Below are 15,165 nucleotides of genomic sequence, written 5' to 3'. Positions count from 1 at the left end.
GAGCTTCAGTGTGCTGCCGTTCCAGTCTTGTGTCTGGGTGGAGTCGTGCTCTTATTATAGCTCTCCTCCCTCAGCCTTGCTTCACCAGCCTAGCTACACTCCCTCCCTGGAGCTCACACACCACATCTCTCTCTCACACACACACACACACACACACACACACACACACACACCACATCTCTCTCACACACACACACACACCACATCTCTCTCACACACACACACACACCACATCTCTCTCACACACACACACACCACATCTCTCTCACACACACACACACACACACACGGATGCACGCCACATCCCTCACACGCACGCACACACACCACATCCCATAAACAAACTACACCCCCCCCCCCCCCCCACACACACACACACACACACGCGCACAAAGGAACACAGTTGATGTCAAGTGAATGTTTCCTGGCCAACAGTCAGAGTGCTGGGTAATGAGTCTCTTCCCGGCCTTTCTTGTGACAGTGGCAGAGATGTTCCAGTTAATTGGACCAGGAGCGAGGTGAGGAGGGCAGCTCTCAACCAAATGTTTAACGCCACCCTCCGTCACTCTGATTGGACACGAGCATCTGCCGAATGACAACGTTCACTTGATGTCTCTCCTCCTCCACTGAGTGCCACTTATCAGTGTTGCCATAGCGCCAGGACCCAAAACAATAAACCAATTAGCACCATGGTTTCCAGCTGCTGGAAGAGAGTTCAGGGGAGTTAAGGATGCTGTCATGCCGGGCTGATGGCTGGGGATGATGTGTCTGTGTGTGTATGAAGGTATTTACTGTGTGTATGTATGTGTTTGCATGTAAGTATGTGTTTGTGTGTGTATGTACATATGTTGGTGTGTAAATACATTCACTGTGTGTATGTATTTGTATGTATGTACTATGTACGTGCGCATGTGTCTGTCTATAAGCACAAATGTGTGTTCTTCTGTGTGGGATGCTGGCTCAGGGGACAAACAGAGGCTTGATTGTGTCAGACACTGCTAGGAGCGGATGACATATCTGGTGTAGGATTCAGATGTCCTCATCCCTTGTAGCAGCCTAGCGGAGAGAGACCAGAGCACGGAGAGAAAACTATCCTATAGTCAGCTCAGCTGTCCAGCTTTCCCTGTCAGAAGCACTCTCTGCCACAATTACTTCCCATCAGATTCCATTCCTGCCAGATCTACTTCCTGTCAGATCTACTTCCTGACAGATTCCCTTCCTGTCATATCAGCTTCCTGTTTGAGCTACTTCCTGTCAGGTTTACTTTGTGTCCGGTCTACTTCCTGTCAGGTCTATTTCCTGTCAGAGTGCAACCTCCTCCCACTCTCTAACTCCAGACAGTTCTTAGACCCGAGTTTGTAAACCTATTCACAATCAGCCTTCCTGCCATCCTGCACATCAATGACTCGTCACAAAGGGGTAAAGAGCACATTGTGCTTTCAGACATCCTCTTCTCAACATTAGCAGTAAAATGACTTCTTCCCAGACAGACTGAGAATAATATCAAGATATTTTGACTGTGTGAAAAAAAATCACCACCTTTACTGATAATCCTGACATTGCATTGAAGGGAAATGACTCTAAATGCACAAATCACCCCTGGAACTATTTCGTCAAAATTGAGTGAAAGAGTTCAAAAGAGTTACGACTGAATTATCTGACGGCGTATATTTTTCGCCTGGTCTTACCGTTGCTGGCAGTGTTGACGTAGTATCGCCGCCCTTGTGGCGACATGTAGCACTTCCAGTGTGCGGGGAGGGGGTCTCTGAGGTCTTCCACTGGGAGCTGGCTGAGAGAAGCCGTCTTCTGCAGACACACACAACCACAGAGGATCAATACATATGTACAAGGACATCATATGTACAAGCACATATCAGTCAATAAGTTCTGATCAATACAGCTTTTTGTACATCACTTTGGAGGATGCCTTGATGGTTAAACGGGCATGATTCTGATATGCGCAACTCTGTCCGATCCGAGTGATAAACTCCACGGTAACAGTCTACGGGGTTAAAGAACACTTGAAGCTCAAGCAGAACAGCACAGAGTGTATTCACAACACTTCTACCTTCCACAAGCCTGAGTACACAAAGAGTTTCACAACAAGCCACCGAAATGACATCACCTATGAGGAAAGCTTTAGAAAGGGTTGAACTGCATGGCAAAGAACAATAAACTGCAAAAAGAGAGAGAGAGCGAGAATGCTAGAGGGAGGGAGACAAGAGCGAGGAAGGGACAGAGAGAGAGACAGAGAGACATCTGTATGTAAGTGTATGAAAGTATATATAAGGCCATAATTGATGAATATTTCTGTAATTCTACCGTTGCTTTGGCAATATGAACAATTGTTGTTTTCATGCCAATAAAGCCCTTTGAACTGAACTGACAGAGAGACAGAGAGAGACAGAGAGAGACAGAGAGAGAGAGAGAGAGAGAGAGAGAGAGAGAGAGAGAGAGAGAGAGAGAGAGAGAGAGAGAGAGAGAGAGAGAGAGAGAGAGGGTCTGCTCACAGACAGACCTTGAGGAGGAGGGAGAAAAGAGAGAAGGAGAGAGGAGAGAGGAGAGAGAAATGAGGGGAGAGAGGAGGGGAGAGAGAAAGGAGAGAGGAGGGGAGAGAGAAAGGAGAGGAGAGAGGAGGGGAGAGAGAAAGGAGAGGAGAGAGGATGGGAGAGAGAAAGGAGAGGAGGGAGGAGGGGAGAGAGAAAGTGCTTGCTGAGAGCTGACGATCCCAGGCGAGTGTGTTCCCCCCTTCAACCAGCTGCTGTTGGTTAACAACATGAGAACAACACGGACGAACGGTCGGACAGGGTCGGCCGCTGCAACACATTATGTGATGCTATTGTGCCGGCTTGGGGAAACCAGAGGAAAATTCCAGAATAATTACAGTTTGTTATTGGAGCCCGTGCCAATCCACTCAAGCAGTTACAAAGATTATTCTTAGTGGGTGTAAGAGGACAAAATCCAGTGGCTGTTGAGATTCACCAGCACTCTGCATTCACCGGTTTAGGACGTGCACCTCCTGTTAACCGACGTAGGGGACGGTCTGAAACGAAGAACGAGCCGTGTGACCCTTCAAGGAGAACCTGGTGTGACGTTGAATACGGGCGTCAGGCCGAGAGGAGCCGTGAGCCAACTTAACGGACCCCCACTGCTTCTGTTGTCTCTGGTACTCACTGTGTCATCATCACACACTCAGAGGTAAACATGCGCTCGAGTCATAACACTAAACACGGACAGAGGCTCCCCCAGGGAGACCCCCCGGAGAGACCGTACTTACCGTGGCCATCTGAATGAAGTTACCACGGAGAAGAGAGGACAGGCGAGGGGAGGGGAGAACAAAACGGAGCAGAGAACAGCAGCGTAGGCCAGAACAGAGTGGAACGGAGCAGAGCAGTTAGCGAGGGCCGTGGGGAAAGACTGCGAAACGCCATCCACCTCGGGTGACTTATGACAACATGTTATAACACAGAGCCTAACAACATCACACACCCCACACATCCCTTTCATGGTCACAGTGGTCGCTGGTATATTTGTTCACATCCGACCTCAAGAAACAGACTTACTAAAATAGTTCAATGGTTGCAGATGCTTATTATGAAACTGGGGAATATAGAGTTTCAAAACTACAATGGAGAAAGAAAGGAACTTAGAATGTGGAGGGTGGGAGAAAGAATGTTTGAGTACCGATGGAGGCGACAGCGAGCATTATACCATTGGAGGAAATCCAAACCCACATGGCATTGACAAAGGCAACCAATCAGGTCTTCGTCTCCATTGGCAAGAGTAAAAAATGTGATGGATGCAAAACAAAGCTATGTGTGAATCTCACGTTCCAGCTGAATGTAAACCACTGTCTATGTTTTCACTTTAAAAGATGTATTGTAATGTAGAAGTTACTTTACTTCACTTACACGGATCAAAAAGACTGGAGAGTAGGGCAGAACTTTATCATATTCATGTAGTTAGCTCAGACTCTTATCCACAGTGACTTACAAAAGAGAGTTTGAACCTGGGACCTCTAGATGAGTAGTCATAGGCTCTACCACTGAGCTCCGCCCATTGCAGTTCATAAACCATGGTTTGTTTAAGTTGGCCTTTACATATGTATAAATAGAGGACCTTGGTAAGGGTCGATTGGAGTGCGGCCACTGACCCTCACCCTCTGGAAACCAGAGACACCTTGGAGGTTTCTCTGCACTTCATGTTAAATACCCACTTCCTGTCAGCTTCCTCACGTCACAGGAAAAAACCCTGAAACCTCATATCAGCTGGGAACATTTGCTCCTGTGTTCATCACCAGTAAAGAGATAGCAGCCAATCGTTTTTCCTTTGGCGGTGCAGATATGCCACTGACGAATGTGCAGGCAGATGGGAGTGGGTTGAAGTTGGTCAGAAACACGCCGATAGCGTTCTTGGAGACAAGGGCATATTTGTCTCACCTTGTGCACATGGTCCATGTCCAGCACTGCTACGATCCCGTTCACAGTTGCTCTACCGTCTTGGAGCCCAGACAGTAAATCTGTCACCAAGCAATTGCAGGAATGTTAATATATGAGCGCTGGGGAAAGATCTGAATCTTGTGAGAAGGGCCAGAGAGGTTTGGCAAAAAATGTCTGCTTATAGGAAAGGTTGCGCTCAGAGTTTTCTTGAACTCAGAGAGAAACATTGTACATGGGTGTCCTGTATACTTTACTGGAGTCGAGGGAAACAGTGATATTGCTCTGAGCCAGCCTGCCCCAGCATATGCAACATTAAATAATGCATCCCTCCAGATGGTTAACCCCATAAACCCCAGACAGCCGGAAGCTTTGCATTCAGACCAAGCCAGTACAGCCCTCGGCAGACAACTCATGTCTTCAGCAGAGAAGACCGTCTGAAGAGAATAAAAATCATGGTTGCCTGTTTATCTACCATCATGACTGCATGCTAGTCTACCATCAAGACTGCATGCTAATCTACCATCAGGACTGCATGATGCTAATCTACCATCAGGACAGCATGCTAATTTACCATCAGGACTGCATGATGCTAATCTCCAATCATGACTGCATGCTAATCTACCATCAAGACTGCATGCTAATCTACCATCAGGACTGCATGATGTTTATCTACCATCATGACTGCATGCTAATCTACCATCGTGACTGCATGCTAATCTACCATCGTGACTGCATGCTAATCTACCATCATGACTGCATGCTAATCTACCATCATGACTGCACGCTAATCTACCATCAGGACGGCATGCTAATCTACCATCATGACTACATGCTAATCTACCATCATTCGATCTAACAAGAGGTCCTCAAGTTTTATCAAAAGCTTGGAGTATGATCACATGGGTTAAGGAGCCCCATTCCCCCCCCCCCTCCCCCCGCGCATCTATGTTGCCGAGTAACGAAGGCATGGTGGCCGAGACGATACCTGCTGGCGGCAGGAAACTTCACTCCGTGTGCCTGCGCCTCGTCCATTAATGTATACAACGTTAGCAGGACAACTTGGTTGGCGTTGCCTTCTCAGTGTCATGGCCGCATGGGTACTGTTGTGCTGTTCAGTAAGCAGAGCACTCAACATGGCTGTGTGGGAGACCGGGATGCTGAGAGGCCTGGTATCATTTCATGTGAAGAGCTTTCAGTTCCACGGCATCAAATTCAATGTGAGAAAACAGAGTCAGGAGAGTCAGGGAGTCGGGAGAGAAGCCTGGTTTGTGTTTTCGTTGACCTTTGTCTTAAGCACACAAGGGAGGACCTCGAGGGACCCACAGGTCACAGAGGTCACGAAGAGGAAAAAAAAACATCACTCCAATACAGGCATTGGGCATAACTCACCCCCCCCCCCCCACACACACACACACACACACACATTGACTCAACTAGGGACACACATACACCGACATAGACAGATACACCTACACACACACACTCTACCAAAGATCAAACCAACAGCCAGTATAAGCAAACATGTTTACCACAGTACCAGAGTGTAGCATGACTGAGAGATTGTTGTGACGCCTCCCCTCCCATATCACAGGCATGTTCCTCTGGTTCCCACACCCATAAACACCAGCAGTATGTCTTATTTAGAAAAACAAAATACCTCCCCGACCTCGTTTCACTACCACTGGCTTCCTGCCTGGAAAACCAGGAATAATCTGTCGAATTCCCTCAAGAAAAAGAAGAGGTCTTTAAATACGGCTAGGCCCTCGGTCTCACACAGGTTCTGCGTTCTGAGTGTACTCGTGAGTGGTTGGTTGGGATGAACCAGTCTGGTGTCAAACTGTTCAGTTTTTCCTCAATGCCATCAGATGTGGAGCTCTGTTAGATGTGATTTTACAGATGTGTTTGTACGTCGCTTTGGACAAAAGCCTTGGTGACTGCACCAAACTTTTAATAAGAGAGTGGTTCAATACAGAATGCTTTCTAAATGGGTCATTTCAAAGTGTCAATTTGGAAATTGGATTGAGGATGCTAGAATGTCAGTGTGCTGTAGTTACATATTTTACCCAGCTAATATGAGGGAGGAAGGGTTTCTAAAATTAGACCACCCAAAACACAAGCTAATTTACAGGCATGATTATCATTATGTCAAATTAATATCCCCTGCAACAATAAAGTTAATTTGATGTTTTCCATCCATAGTTCTTGGCATCATTAATGTACCAGATTCTGGCATGGGTTATGCAGAAGCAATTATGTGGTACTTTTTGGGCATCTATAATTGGCAATCTAGAGCAAGCAATCTTGTTTTCGTCTTTTTTCCTTCTTGTTCGAATATGACTTCTGAGTTCTGGATCATCTACACTCCTCAGAGACTTGGTCTGGCATCAATGTATGCATGTTTGACGCTGTCAATTGGGGATTTACTCAACAGATGTTTGACTTGCTGAGCTCAGCTAAGATTGTGTAAGACTGGTCACCCACTCCATGACTAACGAGGAAAAAAGTGCAACATAAGTGATCCAGAGTTTCATCAGAGGACCATTACTGGACAGGCCAAGCTGTCCTCTCTCACGCGCACACACACACACACACACACACACACACACACACTGACTAACTCCTGACCCGAGTCTATAGATAGCCTATTTGCGCGTGAGTGGGTGTGTATGTGGGCACAAACATGTGTGTGTGTGTGTGCATTAGCACAGCCTGTCCTCTAGTGACCTTTCAAAACATCTGGGCGTGGGAAGTATGTGTCTGTGGGGGTCAAGGTCTGAGGGACCAGCTGTGCTCTTCCAGTTGGAGAGAGAGAGGAAGAGAGAGAGCGAGAGAGAGAGAGAGCGAGAGAGAGAGCGAGAGAGAGAGCGGGAGAGAGAGAGAGAGAGAGAGAGAGAGAGAGAGAGAGAGAGAGAGAGAGAGAGAGTGAGCGAGCGGAGAGGGTCTGATATAGGCCATGACCCTGAGACAACCACCATGACACAGACAAATGGCTCATACGATAACCTTAAGCAGGCCCCATTGCATAGCAGTTCCTTGCTCACATCAATGTGGGCTAAACTAGAACACGGTGAAGTTGTAAATGATGTAGGTACTTTCATTTGAGAGTCTGGATCATTTTCATTCACACACTAAGGTGCAGAATAACACTGAACAGATGTTGCTGTACTGCAAACCCAAAATGCATATCCAAGAGTGCAGCTGCATAACTTTACATTTAGTCATTTTACAATAACACTTGATGTTATTGCACACACACAAACACACACACACACAAGCACATACTCTTTTTATGATGAAACCAACAGAGAGCAGAGTGTCTTGCAGAGTCGGGAGGGATAACCAAAATAGCACCAAGGTACACACCGTCTCTGTTTACTCTGCTCTCTATGTCTCCTCCCTAGATCCCTGCACCCTCTCCTCCTCTTCATCCTCCCATCTTTTGACAGGCAGACAGACAGACAGACAGACAGACAGGCAGGCAGGCAGGCAGGCAGGCAGGCAGGCAGGCAGGCAGGCAGGCAGGCAGGCAGGCAGGCAGGCAGGCAGACATTAGAGGATCATAGGAAGTGTCTGTTTCCTATTATTCTGTCATAAATAACTAACCTCTCCCCCACCTCCCACTAACATCAACACCATCACATTCACACCATCAGTCTCTCTCCATCCCCACGTTATCTGCATCTCCACCTTCGGCGGACTCGTTCTGGGTCATCTCCCCCCTCCACCCCTCCCCCCCTCCCAGCCACGCCCGCGCTGACGTGACGTTTCTGGACGGTACGGTCGAGCGGTAACGGCTAGCGTAGCTCCTTGTCCAGGGGGAGAGGGCAGCCAGGCCAACATGTGGAGTTTGGCTGGCTGTGTGAGAAGAGAGCCCGCATGCATATGAGAACTTCTCGACTCATCATCACCTCCCTAACAATAGATCCCAGCGGAGGATAGCCGAGCCAGCGAGAGGATCTGGACCAGCGCTTTGACTGGGGGGACGGGGGACGGGGAGGAGAGGGGGAGAAGAGAGAGTGGGAGAGGGGAGAGAGAGGAGGGAAGGAGAGAGAGAGAGGGGGGAGGGGAGAGAGAGAGAGGGGAGGAGAGAGAGAGAGAGAGAGAGAGAGAGAGAGAGAGAGAGAGAGAGAGAGAGAGAGAGAGCGAGAGAGAGTGAGAGAGAGCGAGACAGCGAGCGAGAGGGAGAGAGAGAGAGAGAGAGCGAGAGAGAGAGCGAGCGAGAGAGAGAGAAAGAGAGAGAGCAAGAGAGAGAGAGGCGAGCAGGGAAAGAAGCGAGTCGACAATGCAGGGGGAGAGGGGGAGGACGAGAGGAGAAGCAGGGCCGAGTGTGCCAGACAGCAGGTCTCAGGGTGTGAGAAGCACAGCCAGGGAGAAACTTCTCACACACATCCGGGAACTCATTACTACAGCCAGGCGGACTGAGGAAACATACCCCCGTAAGACTGACCTGGACACAGGGGAGGGGCGCAAACACCAGCCAGTATGGGAGCTGACAGAGAGAGAGAAAGAGAGACCGAGGAAGAGATCCAGTTAGAGGCTGAGTATAAGAGAAAACAAAATAGTAAGAAAAAGTGAGTGGGAGAGAGACCAAGAGAAAGAAAATAGAGAGAGAGTTGGAAAGTAACAAAGAGACAGAAGGAGAGCGAGAGACAGAGAAAGAGAAAGAGATAATGGTGTGTTCCAAAGTTAGAGAGGGCCTGCAGCGGACGTCTTTATTTGAAGGACATTGTTTTGGTTTCAGCAGATGTGGAGCTCTCGAGCCACATTCCCCCATGAGCGAAGACATGAACATCACACAGACACACACACACCCACACAAACACACACACAGACACCCACACACACATACTTATTCACAGAAATAACAAGTCAGCGCACACACACACACACAAGCAGGCCAGCAGGCATGCAGAAAACAATAGACAGTGTGTGAGTGCTCGGTGCCAGTAACAAAGCCGGTTCTGTACCTCCCCCCTGCGCTCCCCTCCTCTAGCTTTTATGGATTGCACAAGTCTTCGTCTCCCTCATCCTTCTCGTCCTCCTCCAAACCCCGTCCTCGGCCCTGAGAACATGACTCTTGCTGATAACAGGGCAGGGCTGACGCAATCACAGCCGCCAGCTGAATGAGTCCAGTGTGCACAGGATCACAATTCACCGGGTGCTCAAGATCAGATCTGTACACTTACACTCAGCAGGTACTTAGCCTGGGTATGCTTTCAGCATTGTCCTCACACCAATGAATCCAAAGCAAGGTAATGCCGTGTCAGATGGAAAGGTTTAAATCCCTCCCATCTCGGAAGATAATTGGTATATTACAACATTCTACCTAGGCTGGGGCAATCGCCTTGTCATCTGTAATTGCTAGAAATGCAACTCTGGCCAGTTTAAAATCTGAAAATAAACTGATGCCAGTATTTAGGAGTAAGCGTGACTAAAAGTTGTGTCAGTGGAAAAGCCCAGTCCAGGAAAGTGATGTGTTGACAACATATGGCTTCGTAGCGTCCATGGGGAGGGTGGGGTGCTGGATGGTGGGGGGGATATTCCAGGTTTGGTTCATGAAAGGAAACAGCTGTATGCTAGTGTGTGTTTATTTACCTGCATGCACGTGTATGTGTCTGCATGCCTACGTGCACAAGCTGTGCGAGTGTGTAGGCTCCGTGTGTGTGTGTGTGTGTGTGTGTGTCTTCAGAGCGGCTCATCTCTACAGTGGTCTGACCCTGCATTCCTCGCAGGGCTTATTCCTCTGCGGGTTAGCAGCTCTGTTCACAGTCCCCCTAGCCCCGCTGTCTCACAACACAGCTGGAAGAACCACAGAGGCCCGTGCTCATAACACTCTCGCCTGGACGCCTCCAAGCCCTTCTCCACGGGCCTCGGTCATCATGGGAGGAACCTTCTGGAAATATCCAATCTTCAAAAACGGGGGAATAAATGAGTCGAAACCAGGACGTAATGTGACGGCTAACCAAGCCACAACATCCTCAAACTTCCTGATCAATCGGAAGTGAAAGAGTATGTCTGACTCGTTTGAACTGTACTCGATGTTGCGACTTTCATGCGCTGAATGGCTTCAGTCCAGCGGTGGCCATCTTTCCCTCTGCCTCTCTCTCTCTCTCTCTCTCTACTTCTCTCCCTCTCTGTCACCCTCTCCTCCTGTCTCTCTCCCTTTCACCCCTCTCTCCTCCTCTCCCTCTCTGTCTCTCTCCCTTTCTCCCTCTCCCTCCCTCTCCATGTTTCTCTCGCTCTCTCATTTGCTCCTGGAAGGCCCAGCAGCAGGCCTCATATTACACATTAACTGCCCACGTTAATAATTCAACACAGGAGACAGGGGTACCGTGATTTGTGATGGGAGGAACACGCATCTCCCCCAACACTCGTACAGTTTCAGCTCTGGCAGCCTGTCAAACACTGAGACTGTGTTTGCTGCATCAAGTACAACGTGGTGGTTTAACAGATCTAGTCTCCACCCAGCTAATGGCAAATCACCCCCCGGAGACCAGTAGATTTGTAATTGCTCAGCATTACTGACACAATAACCTAATATTAGCTTTGTGCTAGCTCCGTGTTAGCTCCCTGTGTTCACCTACACAGTCAGGAGCTTTACTGGTAGACCTCAGATGTTGAGCCACCCTCGATCACACACTTTGCATCGTGTTTGTTTAGCAGACGCGTTTATCCAAAGAGACTTAAAAAGGTTCAAAAGGTGCATAGCGCTAACATAACTTTGGTGGTAAGAGTCAAGTATGACATGTTCTTGCTAACTGGAACTGAAGGCTAGAACAGTCTGAGTCTGAGTGGGCTGACAGAAAGTAGTTAACTATATGGAAAAAAGCTAAACAATTTGGTTTTATACAATGACATCATGCTAAGTTGCGTCAAGCTTACTGTAATCCGTTTAGAGCCAGGCCAATCAACACTGGTGACTGTTCCTCAGAAACTCAGCTACCAGTAGACAAACTATTGTTCACACAAAGCTCTTAACCCATTTTTTTCTGCAGTTATTTGCAGTTTTATTTTCAGAGCTTGGTGCCAAATACTGTGTCTTTTCTAAAGGTCCACTGAGGATGCCACTGGTGAGTCATCGCCAGCACATCTGAACTCTATTTATCTACAGCTTCTCCCTCTTCTGTCCTCCCCGCCCATAATCCCTGTTTCGTTTCCCCTCTCTTCATCAGGTCTGCTGCCGGTTCTAATCAGCCAGGTCGCGACATGACTCAGCGTTCTGACTCACTCTGGTTCTGGAAGTTCTCTGTAGTTATCACGGTTGCTAGTCTGTACCCAAAGTCTGTTCTGGTGTATGCAGAGAACGTTCTGGAAGTTTATGATGGTCGCCAGGTGGTTATGGGGTTTGCTGACTCTTCATGATGACTAGTCAGTTTATGATTTGTTGTTAGTGTTTTAATGGGTGTTAATACCAACGGTACATGGAGAATGTGGAAAATGTGTCTGTCTTGAAAACATTACATACTTAGATCCTCATTAGACCCGCAAATGGTCTTGTGAGGATCATTGTGGTTGGCAACATAGAAATCCCTCAACATTGATTGACCACGTGCTTCACATTTCCTGTCAGAGTCGGCTTTAAAATCATGGTAAAGAGGAAGGTTGAAATTGGAAGTTCCTCAACGGTTGGTAGCTTTGCTACTTCTGCAAGAGGCTAAATTGTATAAACCATAAAAAATCTATAAAATCTTAATTTGACAAAACATCCGACATTCTTTCTAGACTTAGAGGTGCAGTAAATAAACATACAAACTTCTCCCCTGATGAACTGCGTAGCTTTGCCTGGCTGTTTATTCTAGAAACAAAGAAAAACAAGATCTAAGCGACAACGTTTCTGGGGGGGAACGTGGGGATATGTTTCCGCGCCGACAAACGCTGACAGGTTTTCTGATGAATGATTCATCGAGTGTTGAAGAATCTCCTGTTTGGAGAACAAAGCCTCGTTGCTGCCGATGACAATGGAGGTTGTCTCAGAGCCGGATCAAAGGCACGCATTGTGAAACACGCTGGCTATGACAGCGCGTTCCCCAGACAGCGGCCCGTCATTGCACCTCCATCTGCATTTGTGATGGGTAAAGCTTCTCAAGTGTGCAGGTGTTGAATCATGTATCAGGACTAGACTTGAGGAATGAGGAGAGCCATCCTCAACGTGTCTGAGCGGTTCGAGTGGTTTAACGGAAAGAGGAAGTTGTCGTTTGTTGTTGCACCATCCTACGTGGATGTCACAATGCCACCGATGAGTCTTCCTGGAAACGAGAGGAAACCTGGAAACAACCGCTTCACTGACAGGGACCTGTGTCGTCCAGCTCCTAAAACAATGATCAGCTTTCTCCAAAAAAACTGAAAATCCCTTCCTGACGGTGCTATGCTGAAACACATTTCAGCCCTTCCTGCTATTGGAATGGCTGTCCTTTCTTGTGGGCATTGCAGCTCGGCTAATGTGTCAATAATCTGGTCGTCACTCTACACAATTTTTTTTTCTTCATTATTTTTGTCAAAATGTACACACCCTCACAGAGACTCCTGGCATTATTAGATATGCAAGACTGTGAAACTCTGTTTCCTTCTGAAGATATATCACAAAAATGTTCCTTTCAATTTCACAACAAGGACCCCTTCAAACTCTAGACAGGGATCCCTTAAAGCTTCCAACACAAATGCCTTCAAATTTACAGCATGGATCCAATGAAACTAAAAACAAAGGGTCCCTTAAAACTCCCAACACGAAACCCTTAAAACTCTGATCTTTTAGTACTATATCAAGGGTCCCTTACAATTCAACTCAGATCCCTTCACACGAAAACAAAGCACCGCCTATCAAAGCACCGCCCATCATGATCCACACCCAGTTTCAGTTAACCTAATGCTTCAGGTGGAACTGGGTCTTGATCTTCAGATCAGCTATGAGCTATGAGCTAACATAAACCATTGGTAGGGACTGGGTCATGTCTAAATATGAGCAAGGGATCCCACTTTTTCATTCTGTTGTGAAACCTATGGTCAGTTCTGATGAATAAATATACCTTTTCTTCTAGCCGTTGGCTAAGTTGGTCATCAGCCATGGGAACTCTGTATTCACCTCAGCGTGTGCGTGCGTGTGTGTGTGTGTGTGTGTGACCCTGCTGTGAGAGTGCAGTCTGTCCTCTGTGCTCTGCCCCTGTGCGCTCATGCAGACAGACTGAGGACCTGAGCATTCCAAAGGAATGTTTGTGGAATGAGGAAGTATGGAACCCTTCCTCCAGCCAGTCAGTCATCCAATCAGTAAGCCAGTGCAGCCAGCCGGACAGTCAACCAGCTAGTCTGTCAGTCAGTCAGTCAGTCAGTCATCCTGAAAGTCAGTCAGTCAGCCATGGGTGGTAGTGGAGGTTAGATGGAAATATGCACTACACAGGAATACAATTAAAAACTCAAATCTCCTCAATGAACTATCCCGAAATTAGTTGTTAAAGATTTCAAAACAGCATGATAATCTGCGTGCGTGGGGTGGGAGTGGCTGAAAAGCTTTGTGTTGGTGTGCAACATTATGAGTGAATCTTAAATAACAAATATTTGAAAAACAAGAAATAAGCATCAACGTAGCCTACGTTCAATTCAACATCAACCAAAAGGATAAACTTGTTTTAGAATGTAATACTTTCCTGGTATCATTGTTTCTTTCATCACATCATCACTGTAAAACAAGTTTACTATGATACGTCTTCATGTAGCTTACTGTCTGGCATAATGGAAAATATCAGTCCTTGCATCATTAAGGTGTAACTATAGGAACTGAAGCATCTTACAAGCTTACCTCCAGGACTTGGACGTAACTTGAGGGGAACCATCCCCTAACTGCGTCCTTCTCTCCTTCCCACCAGCCGCCGGGTAACGCCTGAATAATCTTTATAATTTCTCCCGCTTCGAAAGTCAAACCCTGTTGATGCTGATCCCCACTGAAGGAGTATAGACTTTTGCAGTACGATCCAGACATCTCAACTCTGCCGTCGGGTCCGCTTTAGTTGTGTACTGCTTGTCCACACTTCCGATCCCCTCCTCGAAAAATGAAATTTCTCTGAAGTGGAGTTTCTCGTAAAACGTGTAATGTTGATTAGTTCATGAATGACACCAGCATGTTGATCAGGTTTAAACCTGTTTTAAAAAGTGTGTGGAAGTAAAATCCCAGTAGCTTATCTTGTTGATGCACGCGTGGTTTCTCCGTTAATGTGTTTGTGTGAGCCTCGTCTTGCGAAGTCCACAGTCAAGTCAGTCCTCCACCCTTTCTGCTCCTACTCTGCAGCCTGTTCAATGACAAAACTCGGTCCTCTAGTCCGCGTTTTGCCAATGAGTCACCGTGGGACTCAGTCATCAATTAGCTACCGAAAATGACAAGGTACGGGGAAAATTGTTTAAGAATGACGTTTCACTGCAAGACAAATTCCAATCTTAAATTTAAGAGTTAATTGATGGGTATTTATTAATTTTTTGGTTAAAATTAATCAGGACCTTCATTGACTGCTTTTTCTTTTACATTGTAGCCTGAAAAAAGTGATTCGGAGATCACTACTTACTTCACATACCGTAGACAATAGCCTAGATTACTTCCATGATGTTTACAACTTCATTTAATGTAGGCCTTGGTTGTTTGCTAAGAGTTAGTGACAATAGTCTATGTATGGTAATGTGAGATTATGTTCATGGAGTTTGGCCTCGCATCAATGTGATAAGAGAAACATGTAATCACCCAACC

General features: G+C 47.0%; 1 protein-coding gene across 1 annotated transcript; it reads right to left on the bottom strand.

Annotated features, from left to right (window-relative positions):
* Positions 1-860: 860 nt before the first annotated feature.
* LOC124462886 (growth arrest-specific protein 7) lies at positions 861-14,788 on the bottom strand. The gene is made up of 2 exons (XM_047014587.1): positions 14,230-14,788; positions 861-1,806 (listed from the first exon to the last, which is right to left on the bottom strand). Exons 1-2 carry the CDS (start codon positions 14,407-14,409, stop codon positions 1,654-1,656), a joined length of 333 nt encoding a protein of 110 aa, XP_046870543.1. The 5' UTR covers positions 14,410-14,788; the 3' UTR covers positions 861-1,653.
* Between the last annotated feature and the right edge of the window lie 377 nt (positions 14,789-15,165).

The sequence above is a fragment of the Hypomesus transpacificus genome, unplaced genomic scaffold (assembly GCF_021917145.1).
Source record: "Hypomesus transpacificus isolate Combined female unplaced genomic scaffold, fHypTra1 scaffold_258, whole genome shotgun sequence".
Lineage (NCBI taxonomy): Eukaryota > Metazoa > Chordata > Actinopteri > Osmeriformes > Osmeridae > Hypomesus > Hypomesus transpacificus.
Note: the sequence above shows the minus strand (reverse complement) of the source record. Positions and strands in the feature narration are given on the sequence as shown.

Excerpts from the sequence above, each read along its gene's own strand:
- LOC124462886 (XM_047014587.1), bottom strand. The coding sequence starts at position 14,409 with ATGTCTGGATCGTACTGCAAAAGTCTATACTCCTTCAGTGGGGATCAG. Across the intron at positions 1,807-14,229 it reads GTTACGTCCAAGTCCTGGAG|AAGACGGCTTCTCTCAGCCA; the intron begins GTAAGCTTGTAA and ends GTGTGTCTGCAG.